We start from the raw sequence: 20,814 nt of genomic DNA on the forward strand, positions 1-20,814 counted from the left end.
TGGAGGAAACTGGAACCCTTTGTGCTCTCCCTCACTGCACGCTCCTTGTACTGAGCCTAGGGAAGAAAAGAACTTGCTTCTGGTGCTTCCCTGTTTGTCTTCCACTTTGAGAGGCTGAATGTGGGTACTTTCTCCAGTTGTATTCCACATTCTTTCGAATCAGTATCTATCTGTCTGGGGAGTAGCTACGTTCATTCTTTGCATAATAATCCAGAGGCAGAAGCAGGCTTCCAACTGCTTTGTGTGGGTTAGTGACAGGTGTTGCTTCCTACAGGCTACTCACCTTGGGGTCATAGCTGGGTTTTGTTTATGCCTGTACATTTTTCCTTTTCTCCTCCCATTCCCCTTGCTTATGCTTCCCCTGGGGTGACAGGACAGTGTGCAGTTCACATTTCCTAATTGACTACCCTCAATACATAATGCATTTTTTTATTTTAATGAGTCACCAGCTTGCTTTGATAGCTTTTTTTTATTATTATTATTATTATTTGTCTTACTCCCCTTTGAAATTTCCTTGGTGAAAAGGAAGGAGGGAAAACAGCATTTTCCCCTCATGCATTGCTTAGGTGCTGATCTCAGTTGTCTTTTTTCCCCAGTCCTTGCCTTTTATGCAGAGTGTGTTTCCTCCTTGGGGTGCATCATGGGGAGGAGTCAAATCTCCTTTTCTCCAGCTCTTTTTTTCAGGATCTCTTTGAACTGAGGAAAGCAGCGAGTGGCTAATCTCCCTAGCGACAGGCTGCTAAGAAGAGTGCAGGTCAAAACATAGAACAAGCTCAAGAACAGTCTTGATCTCTTTTACAAAAGGTGGTTCCTGCTCTGTGAGCGTTGGCTCTCACTGACCTGCCTGCTGCCTTCCTGAATGACATCAGATATTGTTCCTGCACAAGAGCATCCAAGTCCTGTTTTGCATGGCAGGCTTTTTTGCTAGTTCTGGGTTTATGTATGTGAACTGAAAGTTTTCTGTGATGCACGAACAAGATTTAATCTGCTGGGGCTGAATGAATATTTCAGTTAGTGTGAGGAGATGAATGCAAAGGGAGTAAAACCATTCACTGCAGAGACAGAAGGGGCTGTAACAGGAAAGGGAGGATCAGTTGGGCTAAGCCTACAAGCCAGGATGGAGGGAATACTGCACATAGTTTGGCCCTTGCTGCTGGTCAGGCTAACAATAACCACAGTTCTTTGTTCTGTAGTTTGCTAGGGACTGCTGGTGCAGAGGATCCAGGATAGCACCAGCCCCGTCCTGTTTGGTTTGTGAGTGGTTCACTCAATGCATTTGTTTGGTGTTTGGGAAGGCAGCAGTGGCCCTGAGGCTGAATTTAACTAGCAGAGCATTGGAGTCTGTGCTGAGGAGAAGGATGCACTGTGTTCCTCCATGATCTGCAGAAGGGTTTGAATATGTCCTCACAGTGAGATTCCGAAGGAATGGCAGAAGTGTGGGGAGGAGTAAAGACTTGGCAATTTTTGATGGCTTTTCTGGTCTTGCCTGGAGAATTTCAGGTCCAGCTCAGTCTGTACCTCTCAGGAATGGTTTGGGCCTTTTGTAGCTGGCAGCACAGGGGAGCCAGGATGGATTTACTGAAGGCTTTTTCCAGACTTTTGACTTTGTCTCCCTTCAACCTGATCTGTGCCATTCTCTCACTGCTCCTTCCCAGCTTACTACTTCTGTAATTTTACTTCTTCGTATTTTTGATGTTTTATCTGCAGATATCCACTTCACCAACTCAAAAAATCAGTTTCACAAAAGGAGGGAAGAGGGTCTGCGTAGCACAGCACCCTTTGACTCAGAAAGGGAATATGGAGAATCTTGCACCCCTTAAGACCATGGAGCAGGCCTCTTACGTGCTCACTGCTGACCCTTCTTCTCCTCTGTTCTTTCATCTTTAATAGGAAACCTATTTAAGGTTTTACAGGGGTTGGTCCCTTAGACAAGCAGGAAAATAAGTGCTTTGAGATGAAGTATGTACAAATATATGCCAGAAGGGAGGGAGTTATAGCCCTCCCAGACTTATTAGCAAACGAGCTCTGCAGATTGCCTGTTTCTTCTCAGCTGAACCTGGATGCAAATGACTGTTGGAGCGTGTGTCATCTTTCCCTGCCAAGATTTGTGCTTCCAGCTAATTTGGCCCATTCTTGTAAAGCAGAGGTTAACAAAGCTGCAGAGTTCATTTGATGTGTGTTCCTTCCTAGGCTTCAGCTCATCTCTACTCTTTGCAGGGTGTTGTTTCAGAATAGTTCAAGCTAATCAGAGTGGTGGTGGCTGCCATTCTGTCTCACCCATGGCTGCACACTCCTACTTTCTTTGAAGTGTTAGCATTGTGATCACACAGTGGTATGGAGAGATGGAGCTACCTGAAAACTAAGCCATTTTTTTAGTTCTGGGTCACTCTACTGGCTGAGTAGCTTAGTGTCTGTTATCCTCAGCACCAGTCTTTATGCAAAGAGAGCAGACAGGCTGTTCCTTCTGGAAATAAGACCCCCCAAATCACATTTTGTATCTGCTTATGCTGCTGCGGACCTTTCCCTCCTGCCCTGGAGAGAAGAGGTTGTTGGCAGACTGCTCTAATACGTACCTAAACAAGGCTTGTAGCTGCAGGCAAGAAACTAGATATCACTGCTTTAGGCTTGTGTTTAACTTAGAGTAGGAGAGAAGGTTTGCAAGGGAGCAGAAGTGCAAAGTAAAGCCTCTGGAAAGTTGAGGACTAAGCCTAGATGCAGGCAGGCATGCACAACTCAAAGCCTGGTGCCTACTACTCCCGGAGCCTTTGGACAGGTGTTGACAGTAGAATATTTTAAAAATACAGCTGGAGTCAGAGAGCTTCTGGTGACAGAAGCTTGGGAGGAAAAAAAGAAAGAAAAAAACCTACTAGATATGCAAAAAGCAGCCAATTTATCTCTCCAAGCATAGAATCCCTTAATTCTCCAGTGCTGGTCTTGAAACATGCGCACACACAAGGAATCATTTTCTTCCTACGCTCTGCAGAAAGCCAAGCCACTCTTCCTCACTGACATATGCCAATACCCATCTTCTGCTTTTACCCTTCTCCTCCTGCATCACACATGTTCCAGTCCTTCCGGGGGCTCTCACCCACGCATGCTGCTGCTGTCACCACGTCGGATGAGCTCTTTGCTTGGCTGTCACGTGAGGAGATGGCCCTTTGTACAGCTGTGGTTTTGGATGAATATATTTTTAAATTCCACTTCTTGTAACGTGTCTCAGGCTGATCTTCTGCCACTTCTTGGAGTTAAGCAGTACACGACAGCAGAAGGATTTATCCTTTACAAATAGCACAAAAACACTGTAGAATGAATAGATGAGCACGTTGGTAGCAGAGAAGGTGCTCACTGGCAGAGGTAAGAGGACAGCAATAGGCAGTCCAAAGAGGATATCCAAGCACTGAAGGACATAAAGGGAGAGCTCTTCTGTCTGGAACACAGAGATGGGGGTGAGAGAAGCAGCAGCTAAAAACGTGAAAAAGGAAGCAGGGTCTAGAAAGGAGACTTGGGGCTTGTACTGAACCAATATGGTAGCATAGCAAAAGCCTCTGGTTGGTGACAGTTTGCCCAGGCCCTGTTTGAGAGGTAAAGACTGTACTAATTCACTCTATAATGATACGAAATAAGAAGCTTTCCTCTAGATGTCCTCGAAAATCTTTCAGCATCTGAGCTGAGCTCCTGAGCTGAACACCTGTTAGTCTTGGGGCTGTTTGTAGGACACATGGAGTCCCTCCGCCTCTGCACAGCCACTCTGATACTAAGCCCATGCTTTGTTGGATGTGTCTTTGGTGTTTCTGTAACCTATAGTGAATTTTAGGAAAACCTTTAACACCTTTTGTAATCTTAGCAAACAGTGTAACTTCAGAAACAAAGTTGAGAGAGATGGTCTCCCAACATGTTGTATGTGACATACAGTATCATAGGACCATTCATTCAGATAAAAGACCTCATGTTTTGGGAGTCTGTTTAACCAAAGGCTAGCAAAGGAACAGCTCTTGGTGCCCTCAGGAGAGAGTTAACCTTCTTAGACTTTGGTTCCCAAAATGCTAGTATGACCTATGGAACTGAGGTGGTATGGGTACCTGACAGGCAGACGTGCTGCCTATGGGGACCCCTGGCTTCCCCAGGGTGTGGGGTAGGATGGGCTGACTCATGCAGAAGGTCAGAAAGGTGCCTTGTGCTCCCTGGCTGTGGGGTTTGGCAGGGATCTGGTAAGCCAGTTGGGAAATCCTTTTATTGTTTCCCTCTGACCTGCTGAGCCCTCCTGGCAAGTTGACTCATTTGCAACAAAGGATGTGGCCCTGTGCTGGAAGTGCTCCTCCTCGGCTCCACTGATGCTGAGCAGCTTGGTGCACACTTGTTGTGGCCAGCCCTAATGAAAGTCCTGTTTTCCCAGAGAAGCTGGTAGTTAGACCTAATATCAAGCTCACACCCTTATGAGGATACATTTCCTGTCTTGACCCCCAAACTCTTTTTCCTCTCCTCTCCTCCCTAGATCCTTGGTTGCTCATTGTGGTGGTACACCTTTGCTCCAAAGGGGAAGCTTTCTAAACTAGCTCCTCAATGAGAAGAAATGAATGACAGCTCTGGGAAGCTTAGTGTTTTCCTGAGCGGCTGACTAGCATACGTCCCTTTCACCTCTTTACTTCTGATCCAAGCAAACTTAGGAAATACAACCTTGTCTTCTTTCCACCCAACTGTATTTCTGAGAGAACTTGCTGCCAAAGACTTCTGCTGCCTCATAGAAGCACTGTGTCCTGTCGATCTGGATATTCATACCCCAGAGTGCCAGCCAAAAGAAGCTCAGTGCAAACAAGTGGTACCTTAGTCCCAGATGGGAAGTACAAAGGCTGTAAATCACACCCCTGATAGCTGAGCTTTCTGCTTGGGTTTTAGGGAGATGTGGGACAGAGAGCATGACTGCTTGGAGAAAGTCTGCCTGGATGATGGCAGCCAAAGCAGTGCAGTGCAAATTTAGGAGGCAGAAAGAGGGGTCACCTATGTGGACCAGGAAGGCTGCGTGGAGGCTTGCTGCAGGGATTGCTGATGGACTCTTCTTACTTTGTGGAGGCTTGACACTAAGACCTGCAGTTACTGTTCCCTCTGCATAGGCTTCCCTTCACTGGAGGAAATGCTTACCTTCAAATTACTGTGGTTAGAGTGAACAATAAGCAGAGGTTGGGCAGGCAACAAGAAGCTATTCTCATTGCCCCAGAGGAGTTGCAACATAATTAATATGCATCAGATTTAGCAGCCCGAGATCAGGTTTTGGGCTTGTTCACAAAATCTCTTTCCCTGCTTCATTATTGCTCCCAAAAGAAATTCTTTGCAGCTGTGGAGAGCTTTTGTTACTGCCAGCATGCCACCTCCTTTTTATTTATTTGTTTTCAAAGCTGTTTTCTAGTTTCCTGCCTACCTAGGATTCATCAGGCAGGAGTGGGGAGCTGTGTGCAAGTGCACACCAATGCAGGCAGGCCTTCCCTCCAAAACCACTGAGGAGAAACCAGGAAGATCATGCCTAAAAATTAAATATTAATGTATATATGGGCCTTCCAGAGCCTGAATCACTGCTGGATGCTGCATCTTCACAGACTTGTGCCCAGAGATGGTGCAACAGTCTGCTAGGAAGAAGTACTGATAGTACTATGGGAAAGGTGCAGCTTTTACTGCTGCTCACTGACTACTGGGGCTTTTGTGTGGTGGCAGGCAGACCCAAGGTGAGATGCTGACATGCTATCTGTACTTCAGCAGCTTGTGGCTGCAAGCTGCAGACAGGAAAATGCAGACCCTTAGTCTGTGTCAGGAAGTTTAGGGCATTCTAGAACAGACTAGAAACAAGAACTGTGACTGCAAGGACATTTATCCCCTGTGTTTCTTGCCATGCTGCCTGCTGGGGCTGATGTGGCTTGTTTTCGTTTTGGAGAGCCAGGGTGGGACGGATGGTAGGAGGAAGGAGAAGGAGAGCGGAGGTTTGCACTCCCACACCCTCTGCAGTAAACGTGCTCAAGGCTTGTTAAGTCATGCAGCAAGTAAAACCCGTGAGGCATAACCCTGAGAAACTGAGGCATGAGTTCTGGTTTGGATGTCTTGACCTTGCTGAGGTTAACTGCTTTCCTATTGCACACTGCTGCGCAGCTGAGCAGGGCTGCCTCTTGGCAAAGGACAGATTTTGCATATGAGTTTCCTGCGGAGATGCTTGTCCTACTGACAAGTCGTGCGTGGGCCTGGAGAAGGCTGACAGTGACAGAGCAGAAGGGGGTGTTGTTGGTTAGCACTGAGCAATGTGAGCTGATCTCTCCTATCTCCAACCATGATGCTGTCTTGGCGTGTACAGTGTGTGTAGTGTCACTCATTGGTGTCAGCAGGCCATCCTCCTAGCTGGAGTAACAAGTAAAAGTACTATGAGGATGAGGAAAAAGCATCTTAGGAAACCTGTGTGCAGAAGCTGAGGGTGGCTGCTTGTACTGGCTGTGAAGCAAACTAACACTGACAGACATATTTGTGGGAATAATTTTTGCCAAAGTGACATACCCTTGGCTTGCTTTTGAAAATGAGGGGAAATTTCTATTCTGCATGATGTGCACTCGGACTCATATTGATCCTGACATCAGAACAGAAGGTCTGGGCATAGAGGAAGGCTTGAAACTCCTGTGTTGGTCACTGGTGACAGCACAGACCCATCTGTCTCAGTGCCAGTGCTCCGGCCTTTTTGTCTGTCAGCTATGGAGTCCCTGTAGGGGAAGAAGGGAAAAGATGCTTTTGCCCTCCAATGTATGCCTGCTAATTAGGAGGTTTTAAGTCTTCTGGGAATTAGAAATAGGAATAAAGGTATTGGGGTAATGCAAATTATCATCTAGGTTTGGGGAACATTTGATTCATTTTATTAATTATTTAGGAGGAAAAAAAAAAGCTTTTAAAGCTTTGAATAGGTGTGGGGTGGGGGCATATCCAGATGATTCTGTTTAAACACAAGCAGGTAAGGGACTACAGAGAAGTTTGCAAGGTACACATTTTGTATCTAGCTAATGCAGAGTGGGGGTAGCTTGAGCTGAATTCAGTAGCTGGATGATGGGGGAAGTCTGGACAGAAAAGTGGTGTTTGCTGCTCTCTGCTGGCTTGTAAGAGGGATGCTGTGATGGTGGCCCTTGGGCACTTAAAGCCAGGCAATGACTCACCATAAGTAACACTTGGTCTCAGAGACAGGTGATGGAAATAAACCTCCGCTCTGACCTGGCACCTGATGAATGAGGCCATTTTTGCCCTTGAGAGAGAAGGCAGCAGCGGGGAGCAGAGCTCACAGCAAGGAGCACATAACAGCCTGTTTTTTTTGCTGAATTGGAACAGTTTATTAAATTGGCTCTGGTAGGAGTCAGGCATCAGGAGTGCGTCGCTGAGGGAGGCGCAGTGCTTTATCTGGGCTCTTTCTTCACTAACTGAAACATTTTCTGTTTTTCACCAGCACCGGCAGCTCCTGAAGGACAGTTTCATGGTGGAGCTCGTTGAGGGGGCTCGAAAACTACGTCACGTCTTTCTTTTTACTGATCTCTTCCTGTGTGCCAAGCTCAAAAAGCAGATTGGAGGGTGAGGTTTCCCTTCTGGTCTATGTGTTTTGCATCTCAGCTTCAGCAGAGTCCTGGGTTCAGCCAGCAACAGCAGCTGAATCTGAATACTGCAGTCCTGGGTAACCAGAATCTATAAAATGTAGTTGGACAGAGAGTGATCAGCAAGGAAGTGCTGGCCGTCATAGGAGACCTTCGCTCTGAGAAACTCCTCTCCTTGTTCTCCTCAAACAAGTTGCTCGTGCCCTTTTTTGAAGCACATACTTCCAGGGAAGTAATTTAGAAGAGAGTGGGACTTTCCCAAGAATGTCTGATATTGGCAGGAGGGGTGAAGAAGGGAGTAAATAGCACAAAACATTGAAAAAACCGTGGACAGGCTGTTCTGGTGAGAGCACCACAGAATGGCAGTCACAAGGTGTAGTTTCTTCTGATTTGGTTACATGGAAGTTTGTATGCTGACACTTCGACCCTCCACTCAACCATCCCAGCTCAGGCAGGAGAGACCTGAGCTTTAGACCACAGGCAGCCATCCATTCACACATGTGGCTTTGCTTTCAAACTCTGCATCTACAGAGGCTTTGAAGAGGCAGAGCAGAGGACTAAAAGGGTATGCAAAAGATTTTTGTGGGTTTTTTAGGACAGAATAAACTAGGTAACAAAACGATTTGATTCATTTTGCACTGTACTGGCAATTGGTCCTCCTTGGCTTTCTTACTGGAAAGCAGCATTTTACCAGATTTTTTTCTGATGTGGTAGTCATAAAGAAGCTGTCCCTACTTCTGTATCTTATGAGCTATAATGAGGAATGACCTGTAGGAAGAGGAAGTGAGTATTTGCCAAGCACCAGTAAGGAGCAAAGGTTTGGACCTTCTGTCTTTCAGAAAAAGCCAGCAGTATGACTGCAAATGGTACATCCCACTCACTGACCTTAGTTTCCAAATGGTGGATGAGTCCGAGGCAGTTCCCAACATCCCACTGGTACCTGATGAGGAACTGGATGCCATGAAAATCAAGATATCCCAGATCAAGAATGATATCCAGCGTGAAAAGGTAAAAGACAAACAAAACAAAACAAAACAAAAAACCACAAAAAAAGCCGGTTCCATCCCACATACAGAACAGACTCAATATCTCTGCTGAGATGAGATGCTGATAGAAGCATGGAGAATCCTGCTAAAACAGGCTGTTCAGCAGAGATTTGTGGTACAGCTCAATTATCAGTGACATCTAGACTGCTGCACAGCCCATTGTTCTCATTCTGGTGCACTGCTTGTATGACGGCCTCCTCAGTTGGAGGCAGAAACAACAAAAGATGCCGTATTGCTCCTCTGCTTACATGGATCTGCCTGTGATTATTTCCAGGCATTTATGTTGAAAATGGAGCTCTCATGCTGTAGACATGAGAAAGGCTGGGAGTATAGCATACCAATATGTGGAAAGTCTGGCATCTGTCAGAGTATATCCTCATTTCCTTTAGAGAAAAGGAACTGTGGTTTTGAAAATGTGTGTTGGTGTAAATGAGAGCAAGTGTAGGAGAATGATGTGCGTGTCCTTTTGTCTTCTCTCCCCCCACCATTCAGAGGGCCAATAAGGGCAGCAAGGTCATTGAGAGGTTGAAAAAGAAGCTCTCAGAACAGGAATCACTCCTGCTGCTGATGTCTCCCAACATGGCTTTCCGGGTGCACAATCGCAATGGCAAGGTGAGTGGCTGTTTTGGTCTGTCTCAGGCTTTGTGTAATAGAAAAATGCTAAAGGGCTCTGTGTGCTTGCACATGCATTGTATAAGGAGATCCTACTTTATTCTGTCTGGTCTGAAAGCACTTTCCAAGGAGCAGACACCTAACCATAACTAAGGTGTTAAGATAATGTCTCGGGAGGCCGTGACTAATTTGAATGTGACATTGGCATAAAAAATATACATGAATGTATTAGCTGAACACCTGTCTGGGACAAATCCTGTCAGAGCAATAGGAACTGCCCTCTTCACCTAAGAAAAAGCTCTGCAGCTACTCCCTTTTGGCCTCCCCTTCAGTTCAAGGCTTAGTGCATTCAGGGCTGCCTTCTCAGAGCTGTGTGCTGCCCTTCACAGAATCACTCGGCACCAGGGATGCTGAGAACGATCTCCTTTTAGCTTTGCAGGACTCTCAGTGTGCCAGAGGTATCACCTGCTCTGACAGTACTGGAACCTTTGTCCATGGCCTTAGCACACACAAGGCAAAAGTCTGTCACAAGATCCTGTTACAAACCAGTCAAAATTCAGAAGCTGGTAACTGCTTCTTCAGCTCACATCAGTGTCTTGGCCTGTCATGGAAGCTTTTAAGTTTTGTGGTGCAGCTGCTGTAAGGAATTGTGCAGAGCTGTCGTGGGACATCGTGCTGCCAGGGCCACAGCTGCTGTTCGCAGGGCAGAGCCCTGTGAAGGCTCTGACTGCAGGAGTCTGTTTGTTGGTGCTGCTGACACATTGCTGACATGGCACAGTGCCAGAGTCCTGCCTGTCATTGACAAAACCGTGATGTAGGGCAATGGGAAGAGTACCAGAAGAGCAGTATATCCAAGAATTTCTGCTGGAGAAAATATTGGAGGCAGACCAGCTCTCAGCGGTGGATCAGATTAATGCATACCCCATGTTCTTCTGTTTTTTGGGTAGAGTTACACGTTCCTCATTTCATCGGACTATGAAAGGGCAGAGTGGAGGGAGAACATCCGGGAGCAGCAGAAGAAATGTGAGTGACCCTCAGCTGGCTGTTGGTTCAAAGGCTGTGATTTTGAATCCAGAGGATACGGTGTGGGGCATTCAGAGTGGAATCTGAAAGTCTTCTGTCACTGCACATCTGAGCCTGTCTGTGGGAATTTTGCTTCCCATACCACGTAGGGAATGTGTGGGAGGAGTTTCTCTCAATTACCCTCCAGGTAGAGATGTGTAGTTCCGGGCAGAGGCAACAACTGCACCTTTTGACCAAAGAGACTTTTATTTTGGTGTGGGTGTTTTTTGGCTTTGCAAGAATGTAGGTGTCCCTTTATTCCTGTGAACCATTTTGGGACATTTTACTCTAAATTTGGAATAATTGAACATGCCCTAAACAGAGATAGGCTGCAGCAGTAGTACAGACCTAAGTGCTATGGTACTGTTGCTGAGTGTTGCCCAGGGAGCAGCTGTCCTGTGCATGCCCAGAATGAGAGAGCATGCATTCAGCTTTTGCTTTGAATTTAATTGCTCTCCCTTTGAATTTCCGTGGCAGGCTTTAAAAGCTTCTCACTCACATCAGTGGAGCTCCAGATGCTGACAAATTCCTGTGTGAAACTCCAGACAGTTCACAACATTCCCCTCACTATCAATAAGGAAGGTAAGACGTACAGTTTATGCTTTCATATGGTGTAGCTGCAGTGAAAGCCTGCCTCTGCCTGCCTTTGTGCATTTCCCCTAGAGGTACTCTTAATATTTCTTTCTGCTACAGCTTCAATCTGGTGATGATTTCCAAATGTAGGACACTGCGTCAGAGACCATCCTGTGTTGCTTTTTAGCCTGCTGGTATAGGCTTCGTGTCTATATTTTACTTTTGTCCTTTGTTTTTCTTCCACGCTGTCTTGCTGACCCTAGCAGTGGCATTGTAAAAGCCCCAAATTGCCAGAAGTTATAAATGGCTAGAATACATGTTCCTGCTACATCCGTTTTAGGGACATAAACTTCTGCAAAATTAACTCATCACTCTGTCTTTTGCTCTTAGCTTCTCTGTGAATTTAACAGCGTTCCTTTGCTTTGTTGTATAGATGATGAATCTCCAGGTCTCTATGGATTCCTGAATGTCATTGTCCACTCTGCCACAGGATTCAAGCAAAGTTCAAGTGAGTTGTAGTTCTGTAACACAGAGGTTTTGGGGGATGTTAGATAGCAGGAGGGAGATGATGGTGCTGTTGACAGCTGGGTGTGGATTCATTTAGGACTGCAGTAACTGGGATGATGATGAGGAAGAGGAGTGGTGATTTGGGGAACTGGAAGTGAAACTGGGACATTGGTATGAATTTAGAGGAGTGCAATGTACTGGCTAACATAGCTAAAAGCACAAAAGTAGGGGCAACGTCTGCAGTTCATCACTATTTTTAAAAACACGAGATACCACATAATTAAACAGTGTGGAGATAATGAGGTTTTGATGACTCGGCCCTAACCTAGCCTCTGAGGGATGTTATGCAGATGCTGTTGCCAGTGAAATCAGCTCCAATGTGCTGATGGGATCCTGTATCTACCTAGGGGAGTTTCATTTCTCATTGGTGTAAACCTTCTGCTCATCGTGGCTTGATTGGGAAATAGTAGTTAATAGCACACACCAGACTCATAAGTGAAAGGCTTGTCTGTGCTGAGGTTATTTATACCAGTGTGCTGGTAATTCAGCTTCATAAAAGCAACTCTGCTGGTCCAGATGACAAAATTTGCATTGGGCAGTGTTACTGGCACTATTATAGAGAAGATATAAATGAAGAAACACCCTAAAGGTGATTAATGTAAGATAGGAGGTTCTAGAAATATTTATGAAGTTTTTCTCTCCCCTTTCTCAGATTTGTATTGCACGTTAGAGGTTGATTCTTTTGGGTATTTTGTGAACAAGGCCAAAACCAGGGTGTACAGAGACACCACAGAGCCCAACTGGAATGAGGTAGGTTGGGTTGTTCTTGATGTGCTGTTTTCCATGTGACATCAGTGCGTGATGGGTAGAAAAACTGCAAATGAAAGAACATTTTGTCTGAAGCCCAGGCTGCGTGCTTTGGATTTGTGCAGCATGTGCTGCCTTTCAGCAATCACATTGATGGCAGATCCACCTGGCTCTAATTCCTTCTCACAGATTTCCTCTTGATCTGGATGGAGTTAAATAAATTTTTCAGTACAAAATGAGTCCTGCGTTTTCCAGCATCTCATCATTTAAACAGATATACTGGATTATTTTTTTTTTTTAATAAGACATCAGTGATAATATACTGAAGGAGGATTTTTTTGGAGGTGCTTTTATTTGTTGTGAGGAGAAAGAATTAGATGTATGCCTGCTTACAGCCAACTTGCAAACCTGCAGGAGAGCAAAATTAGACGAACGTAGGCGAGTTTGTTTCTTTAAATGATGCTTCGCTGCATGTCAGTGAAACCTGGCTAAGGAGCCAACTGCCTTAGTCTCTAATTTGGCCACCTCATATGTACAAAGTACAGCTTCAGTTTATTTTCAGACCATTTTCATGAGGAAGGAGATCTTCGCCAGACCTGAAGTGCTCCTTCCTGAAGAGTTTTAAGGATAATATCCTGACTATGAAGAGACTGAACGTCCTGCTGTGGTGCACTCATTGCTCTGTCCTTTTCTGGTGCCCTGCAGGAGTTTGAGATTGAGTTGGAAGGCTCACAGACTCTGCGGATTTTGTGCTATGAAAAGTGCTACAACAAAATGAAGCTCACCAAAGAGGATGGAGAGAGCACAGATCGCATAATGGGAAAAGGACAGATCCAGGTAAGACTGCACTTAACTTGTTCCTGATTACTGCAAAACATGACAGGTTTTTTTTAATCCTGGAGCATCCCAGAGAGCTTTTTTTCTGCCTTCTGATTGTCTCCACGCTGGGAGTTTTCCTCCAGACAGTGAGAAATATAGTGAGATTCACAAGTGGGAAGTCAGCATCCTTTTCCCTCTTGCCTTGTCCCCCTTGCTTACTTCACTGCCCTTATTATAAAAGATGCTTTTTCAGAAAAAATAGGTTCTGATCTCTTGATTTCCCTGTTAACTTCAACACTTCCAGCAGAGGATACAGAAGCTGCAGTGAGCACTGGGTACTGTTGAGACAAAAGAGGAAGCAGTGAAAATACTGTGCAGAAGAACACTACCTTCCCTCCTTCCCTGTGTGCTGGAAGTTGATTGATGTGCTTGCAAGGCCTTGGAGGACAGGGTTATTGTCCTGATAACTGCCATGTCCAAAGTTTAGTGCCCATGACAACAGACTGCATCTGAGATAAATGGGTTTTTTGAACTATTCCACCACTGTGAATCTGTGTGTGCGCTTTGTCTGTGCAGCAAATATAGCAAGGAAGGGGATGACTGCAGGCGGGTGCTGCTCTCCAGGAGCTGCTGTGTGATAAAGGACTAAAGGTCCGTGCAGAGGAAATCAGGCTCCTCAGTGGGTGCTGTCATAGTGAACACGTGTTCCTATGCTTCCTCCAGATTGTTGCAGTGTCTGTGCACAGCTTTAGGGAGCTGTTTAAGTGTTTGCTCTGAGGATGCATTCTTTACATTGGACTGTTGTACCCTGCCCAGGTAGCTTTTCCTTTCTTGTGTGCAGAAAAACAGTACTGGTTCACCTTCATTTACCTTTAGGTCTTTGCCACTTCTTGGATGACCTCTTTTTCCAGGATGTGAGTGATAATCACACAGGCCAAGACCATCGGTGGCATTTCAGAGGCAGCTCTGATTGTGGGCAGCTTGCAGGATCACATCTCACTGTTACTCTAAAGGGGTTTGCTGTCTAAATGAGGCTGATGAGGCCCATTCTCCCCCCCAGCTCACAGCCCTGAAGCTCTCATACTATTTTCAGGGAAAGCTTTGTCACCAAATGCACGCTGGGTGTTTGGAAGATAATGTACATACAAATCAATAAATGCTAGTAGAACGTGACTCTCAGGCCAAGCAGAGATCTGTGTGTCCCTCCTGCTGACAAAGGCTGATTTTCTGTGGATCTGAGCAAGTACAAAAGAGCAAGCTTTCAGCCTTGAAATGCCCTGGAGATTTGTGTGCTCTCATTGGAGAACCGTGGAATCAGTGACCTTCTAAAGTCTTCAATGTCTTACATAGTTAAAAAAAATGTATAAGATTTAAATTTTTTTGACATTTCTTTCCCCACTGGAGTAGGTGTTTTTATGCACAGGGTGTGTATGTTGTATTAAAACATCTTACATGAAGGTAATAAGTATAAATACTTGTTGGTGGCACTTGAATTCAATCACTTGATTCTTTTAGAGAAATCTAAGCAGCTTGGAAAGCTTAAAAAAAAATCAACAGAAATGTTTTGGCTAATCCATGAATTTGTGCTGTGTTTTATGACAAAAGCAAACACAAAAGCTCTCATTTTCGGTAAATCCCCATGGCAGTTTTTAAGGACTCTTTCTGACCTTTCTGAACATCCTCAATTCTCAGTGATTTCTGTTGCATCACGCAGCTTGTTGACACCATTGAGTAACAACAAACCTAAGTCATAGGAGGGTCTGGTGAGATTTGGGGTTGATAAGAATTACTGAAGGGTTCTATCTTGTTCTAATTTTAAATCCAACCTCCGAAGATTTCTCTCTATTAAGAGATTATAATATCAAAATAAAATCAGTGCCTGTAGGTTAGCTTGTTCATGTTGTCAGCATTTTTTTTTTCCCCTATCATTGGTTTTACATTCATTTCTCTTTCAGAAGTTTTGTTTACTGTGGAGTTTCTAGCCTGTGCAGCTCTTGTTGTTGTTGTTGTTATTCAGCCAAAATCTGTCTTGTCTAAAGGCAACGGCTGTGAAGTTGGGTGAGTTTTTCCAAAATTCCCCATAGTTAAGAAGTCTGGGAATGTCAGGAGTCGTGTCTGCATCCTCTAGTTGATAAAAACAGGGAAAAATCTGTGTTGGTTAAATAGTAATGTGTTCTCAAGCCCTGTATGTATTATTGTAAATCTGCAGCTTCTTCCTGCTGGGATTCCTGACTCACCGCATTCTCGGTGCTGCAGAGAGGAAGACAATGAATCAGGGAGAGCAGGCTGTGAAATGTTTATTAAATCTCTCCATTGCATAACGGCACAGGAGGAAGGAAGACTGGAAATTGGTCCATGTGGTCACAAGCTTCCAGGAATGGGCAGTGACTTTAATAGCTCCCATTGCTCATGTTTTCTCTTCCTATGGAATATTTTATTTCCCTGTTTTTTAGCCATGAGCAAGAGATTTGCAGCTTGCCAATCTGCAGATTTTCTCCCTAAAAGTAAAACTGCAAAGTTTTGAATGGGAGAAGCTCCTGCGCAGGTAGAAATTGAAATCCTCACGAGACCTGAGAGCAACAGCACTGGATTGTACACACGGGGGGAGGCTTCTGTTACACCTTAGGCATTGAGAAATGCAGGGAGAAGGTGCCACTGTGAATCTGAGGTTGGTGAGGAGTTTGGGAAGGGAGGAAATGGCCAGATATATTTTGCAGCAGGGAGTATGAGGCTGAGCTCGGTTTTAGGCTCAGTTTGTCTCTCATTTTGAACTGTTTTTTTTCTTTCTGTTGTTACCTTGCAATCTCTCTTTGGCACTTGGATGGCACTTTCGCTCTTTGAGGTTTACACTAAGTGTGGCAAGCATTTCCCCACATTTTGATTGTAGCTGCCTTTTGTTTGGTCATGAGACCGTGCATGCAAGCGAGCGCATATATCAGCAATACTGGCTTCAGCCTTGGGAACAGGCTGCCTGAGCAAACTGATGTTTCATCCTGTGATCCATCTCCTCCAGTTGGTGCCTCCTAGATACACCACTTCCTTTGTTATTATTTTTTCTTTTTTCTGCATGATCACCTGAGGCAAACTGTTTTCCCTCACAGCAGCGCTGGAAAGTCAGGGAGGATGTGACTTTAAGCGGCCATTCAGTGGTAGCAATGCACCATCATTCCTCTGTTGCCTCTGTTCCTCCTCTGTTGCCATGCAGAACGATCACTCTTATCTGCTTAATTATCTGGGCTATCTCAGAGCAGTGCACATGGCTATTTCACAGACATCAAGGTTTGTTTTTCATGTAAAACAGATTGTCACATGCAGTGCTTCCCAAGTGTCAACTCAGAAAACCTTTTCACGCTTGAGTTCCTTTAAACAGTTTGCTCATGCAGAACAGTACCCCAGCAATGAAAACAGGGTGGAAGTGAAGAAGGCAGTGGGTCATGTCTAAGGGGTGATGGTGGCAAAGATCAACATGTCAGCAGCGGCAGGAGAAGAATGGGGTTATGGCTGGACTGGGAGTTTCCAGCAGCAGTGAGACTCTGACAACATGTATGACACATCAGTTACACTTAAAAACTGATGGAGTGTGAAGTTGCCAGGGAGATTTAATAAAGGGAGGAAGTAATGCAAATAAATAACATAAAGCACACTAACACTAAGGCTGCCTCAGTCATTGCTCTCAGACATTTCACTTCTGCTGACACTTCTTTGTTTTTTCCTATTTCTGTATGTTTTCTTTTCTCTTCTGGGGGACAAAAATCAGCAAACTCTCCGTGGTGATTTCTTAAGACAAAACACAAACGGCTTAGTGCCTGCCTTGCATTTGCTATTGACCAGTGTCCTCAGTTTGCCTTTCTCCTGGTCCCTGCTACTTTGTGTTCTGCACGCTCAGCCTCTGCTGACTTCTGTACCTAATTGTGTGCCTTAATTCATTGCTAATTTGCTATGAGCACTAGAACCTTGCACTCAGAAATCCCGCGGTGCCAAGCTGCTTTGTTCTCTTGTGTTTTGTGCAGGATACAGAGAACCATTTGCTTGATTCATTAGTGAATTTAGGGATGTAGCTTGCCACTGCCAATGCCAAAAAAATGGGTCACAAGAGGCCTGGAGGTGGTGGGGGAGCACAGCCCAGTTTGTTTATGTTTTCCTATGCGGCACAGCTTCCAGTGGGGGCTGTGCAAACAAGCCCATAAGGCTCTTAGCAGGTCTGTCCTGTTTGCACAGACACAGCACAATCTTTCATGCTTTTGGTGGGGATGAGATGGGTCCTTTTGTCACTCAGACCCAGTAACCAGTTGAAGGAAATGTTGAGAGGTGCATTTCACTGTCGCATTAATGCAGAGGTGGCCATTTCACAGTGCCTCAGTGTTCCTTGGGCTGGTGACACGAGGGCTCTGTGCTCACTCGGAGCAGCCTCCTTTTGGCTCTCTGTAGATTACATTCTTCTACTCAGTGCTCCTTCTTCCAGGTCACTGATCTCCAAATCAGGCCAAAAGACAGCACGACCCCATTTGTCACAGGCTGCTCTCTGTGCTGGAGCATCACACTCACTGACTCTTTGTCATCAGTCTGCTTTGTAACCTGCCTGCTCCTGTTGCCCTTTTTCTGTGTTGCTCTTGCTGGTCTCACAAGGTTGGTCCGCTGCAGGGTCCGGGACTAAAAGCTTGCTCAGGGTGTAAATGATGTTTTCTGCTTCCCACTGACACTGTTATTTCCTATTGTGATTTTGTCAGGCTGTTAAACCTAACTTTCTGCTTCATTCAGTACTGTTGAGAACTTATTCAAGCCTTTGCTCTTTTATTAGTTTTCATCTACTTGACTCAGTTACTTAAAAAGCACCTTGGATTCATTTTTTGTTGTTGTAGCCATTGATTTGTGCAGGGTTGGCTCAGGTCAGCCTGACCCCCCTCCACCCTCCATTCAGTACAAGCTGTTCTCTACCAACAATCAAACAGCAGGTGGGGAGCACAGGGGGTCCCTCCAGCCCTGCAACAGAGCTCAGAGACAGAGGAGCATGGGCAGCAATTGGTGCACCAACAGTCCTTGCTCAGTCCCCATTTTTACCCAGCAAAAGAAGAGTCTTTGTGAACTCCCAACTCCAGAGCACTGCTTTTGCTGGTTCTCTCTGTATGGCAAAAGAAGTTTTGTAGCCATAACCTAAGCAGAACTGGTAATACCTGCTAGCTTAAATGAACTGTGCCATGCTAGAGTTCTCCTTCAACTGTTTTGCACATATTTCAAACCCTCTTTTCCCTGCAATTGTAAATACTCTCTGCAAATAACGCTGTCAGTAACTCCATTCTACAAGGAGATAGAAAGCTGTTTTCTAACAGTTGGGTTCGCTGTGGCAGCCTCTACCAGCAGAGCCCTGCGGCAGCTTTGTAGACAGCTGAAGGTCAAGTTTTCAGGAACACCGAGCATGGTTGCTCGTTCATAGGAAACCAAACACTTCAGAAATGGTTTCCTCTTGATTCTGGGAAAGAATGCAGTTCGCTAGAAACCAAACTTCCATCACGGAAATTCAGGGGAGAACAGCTCAGGTTCTGGCCAGCTTGCAGGGACCTTGGCCAGGCACACAGGCGGGGGCGGATCTGTTCCGCCGGAGTTAAAAGCAAACCCTCTTGGCAAACAGTCTGTTATTCGGGTTTGCTGAAGTGCTGCAGCAAAGAACTTCTGCCCATCAGCCTCTTGATCCTTTCTGCAGTCCCAAAATGTGGGAGCTGTTAGTTACTGACTATTCCTTACAAGGGATCTTCAGGAATTTCTGCCACAATTACGCCTTCAGGAGCCGGTCCGATTCAGCAGGAAGGCGCGTGTGTGCAGGCAGGACCCCGCTGTGGGATCACATCTGTAACAAAGTGCGCAGAGACAAGGTTGGCCTGACTTGCTCATCTGCTCCTTCTTGGGGTCTCCACAGTGTGAGTAAGCAGGGAGAAACTTCTTTCTGCTTGTTGTCTTTCGCAGGGAGCGTGGCAGGGGGTCAGGGGAAGTGCCATGTGTGTGCCTGACAGCAGTTCTAGGTTAATTTGCTGATGGTTTGGAGCGTGAGCATGATGGTGTGTGAGAGCTCCCAGAACATACAGCAGGTGCCACTGTTTCAACATTTATTTCTGCCAGGTGGAGAAGTTTGCTTTTGCATGGAGTTTTGTGAGAGGGAGGAACTGTACTGCAGAAATAGCCCTGGTGTCTTTTTCTTTGCAGACAACAGTGAATTCAAAACACAGAGCGTGGTGCAGCTGCCTCCATGTGAGCATACAGTATCTCAGGTGTTCAAGAGCCAAGTGCCACAAAGCTGCCTCAGGAGGCACTGAAGTCTGTTAGCTTTTGCTAGTGCAGATTGCTGATAGAAGTTCTCATGCAGGATGGTCTTTTCTGTGTATTGTCAGTGTAGTTTGAGCTAAGTGTCAGCAAAATCGGCTGGTTTTGAACTCTTTCGGTTAGCATTGGAGTTGCCTGGTGATGTTTAAGTACTTGAGTCAGCTGCTCCCAGCTTCACAACTGTTCACTCAAAAGAAATCAAGCAAAGCTGAAAATGGAACTTGGGGCTTTGCCTCAGAACCTGATTTTGTTTAGTGAATTCTTGCAATAGCAGAGGCAGGTGTTCTTCCTGACTGTGCACAACATGAAATTAAAAGTAGCACACAGTTCATGGAAAGACAGCTTTCCATGGTTTCTGAACTGACTTTCTCCTCTTCGACTGGGTTCCTCCACTGTCAGATCCTGACACAGGTTTCATTTGTTCAAAGTTACCTATCTCTGTGTAGATCATGTTCCATTTCTATTCCTTTTTCTCACTGTAGGGTCATTGTGTCTTTTGAATTCAGCAGAATGTAGTCCTTCCTGGAAGCCATTGGCTTCATTGCCAACAACTATGAAGTTCTCAAGTCTGGCTTTCTGTTTCAGCACAGTAATTTTGCACTCATCCAACCACAGCAGTCTGTGGCAAACTGCAGTCCACTTTCTCCAGCTGAGACCAGATTGCAGCATCTGTTTTCTGCCATGCATTTGGAAGGTTTTATGGTACTGTGGGAGGAACAGCTCTTGCAGGAACTGCACTTCAACAGCCATTTTCTCTCCCTCCCATGTTGCTGATGAGTTTTGCTGTCTCCTTCTTGTGATGTAGCAGACTTAGCGTTCCTTCATGCTTGTGCAGAAGCAGCAAAGTGATTCTTTCCCTGTGATGAATTAATAATAACCTATTCAACGTTTGTAAATGCCTGAAGCTTACAAATTACTCCAGAATGGAAAAATAAGAGCTTAATAAGGGATCTGTCTTTGTCCACTGTCAGGTGTGGCTTTTTGAACGTGTGTCTGTCTGACATTGCTGTGATCACCATACTGTGAGCCTGGGCAGATCAGGTAGAATTGCACTTAGTGGGGCGGGAAAAACAAAAACGAAAAGCAGTGTTGGTTTTTTTTTTAAAAGGAAACAAAACTCTGCAGTTGCTCTTGGTTTTTAAAGCAGATGTTATGGATGGATTTTGTGCTTACTTTGATCTTACAGAAATTACATAAAAGTTCTGTTGTGCAGTACAAGAGAACTGATAGAAAAACCCATAGCCTTGATAATCCAGCTTTTAATGTTTCAGCACTTACATTTAATTAACTTTTTTGACTATTGAAACTATCAGCAGGCTTCCCAAACTGAAGTAGAGCATGCAAGCAGGCATGTGTCTTCAGACAAGAGATTTCCTGTGTACACATACGCAGAGATTCCCAATTCTTGATCTTATTTCTGAATTTTGAAAATTAATTCCAACGCCTCTTTTAGGCAAGAAATTAGAGAACAAAGGAGA

The 20,814-nt window shown here is 45.2% G+C and overlaps 1 protein-coding gene across 2 annotated transcripts in view; it reads left to right on the forward strand.

Annotated features, from left to right (window-relative positions):
• Nucleotides 1–20,814, forward strand: part of BCR (BCR activator of RhoGEF and GTPase) — a 100,342-nt gene that overhangs the window by 66,530 nt on the left and 12,998 nt on the right. For both annotated transcript variants that reach the window (XM_052689445.1, XM_052689446.1), the window contains exons 9-16: nt 7,457–7,578; nt 8,438–8,606; nt 9,137–9,256; nt 10,204–10,279; nt 10,796–10,900; nt 11,325–11,399; nt 12,111–12,208; nt 12,911–13,042. In XM_052689445.1, the coding sequence (XP_052545405.1) occupies nt 7,457–7,578; nt 8,438–8,606; nt 9,137–9,256; nt 10,204–10,279; nt 10,796–10,900; nt 11,325–11,399; nt 12,111–12,208; nt 12,911–13,042 (897 nt within the window). The remainder of the gene's footprint in view (nt 1–7,456; nt 7,579–8,437; nt 8,607–9,136; nt 9,257–10,203; nt 10,280–10,795; nt 10,901–11,324; nt 11,400–12,110; nt 12,209–12,910; nt 13,043–20,814) is intronic.

The sequence above is a fragment of the Tympanuchus pallidicinctus genome, unplaced genomic scaffold (genome assembly GCF_026119805.1).
Source record: "Tympanuchus pallidicinctus isolate F22 unplaced genomic scaffold, pur_lepc_1.0 scaffold25, whole genome shotgun sequence".
In the NCBI taxonomy this organism is placed as follows: Eukaryota; Metazoa; Chordata; class Aves; order Galliformes; family Phasianidae; genus Tympanuchus; species Tympanuchus pallidicinctus.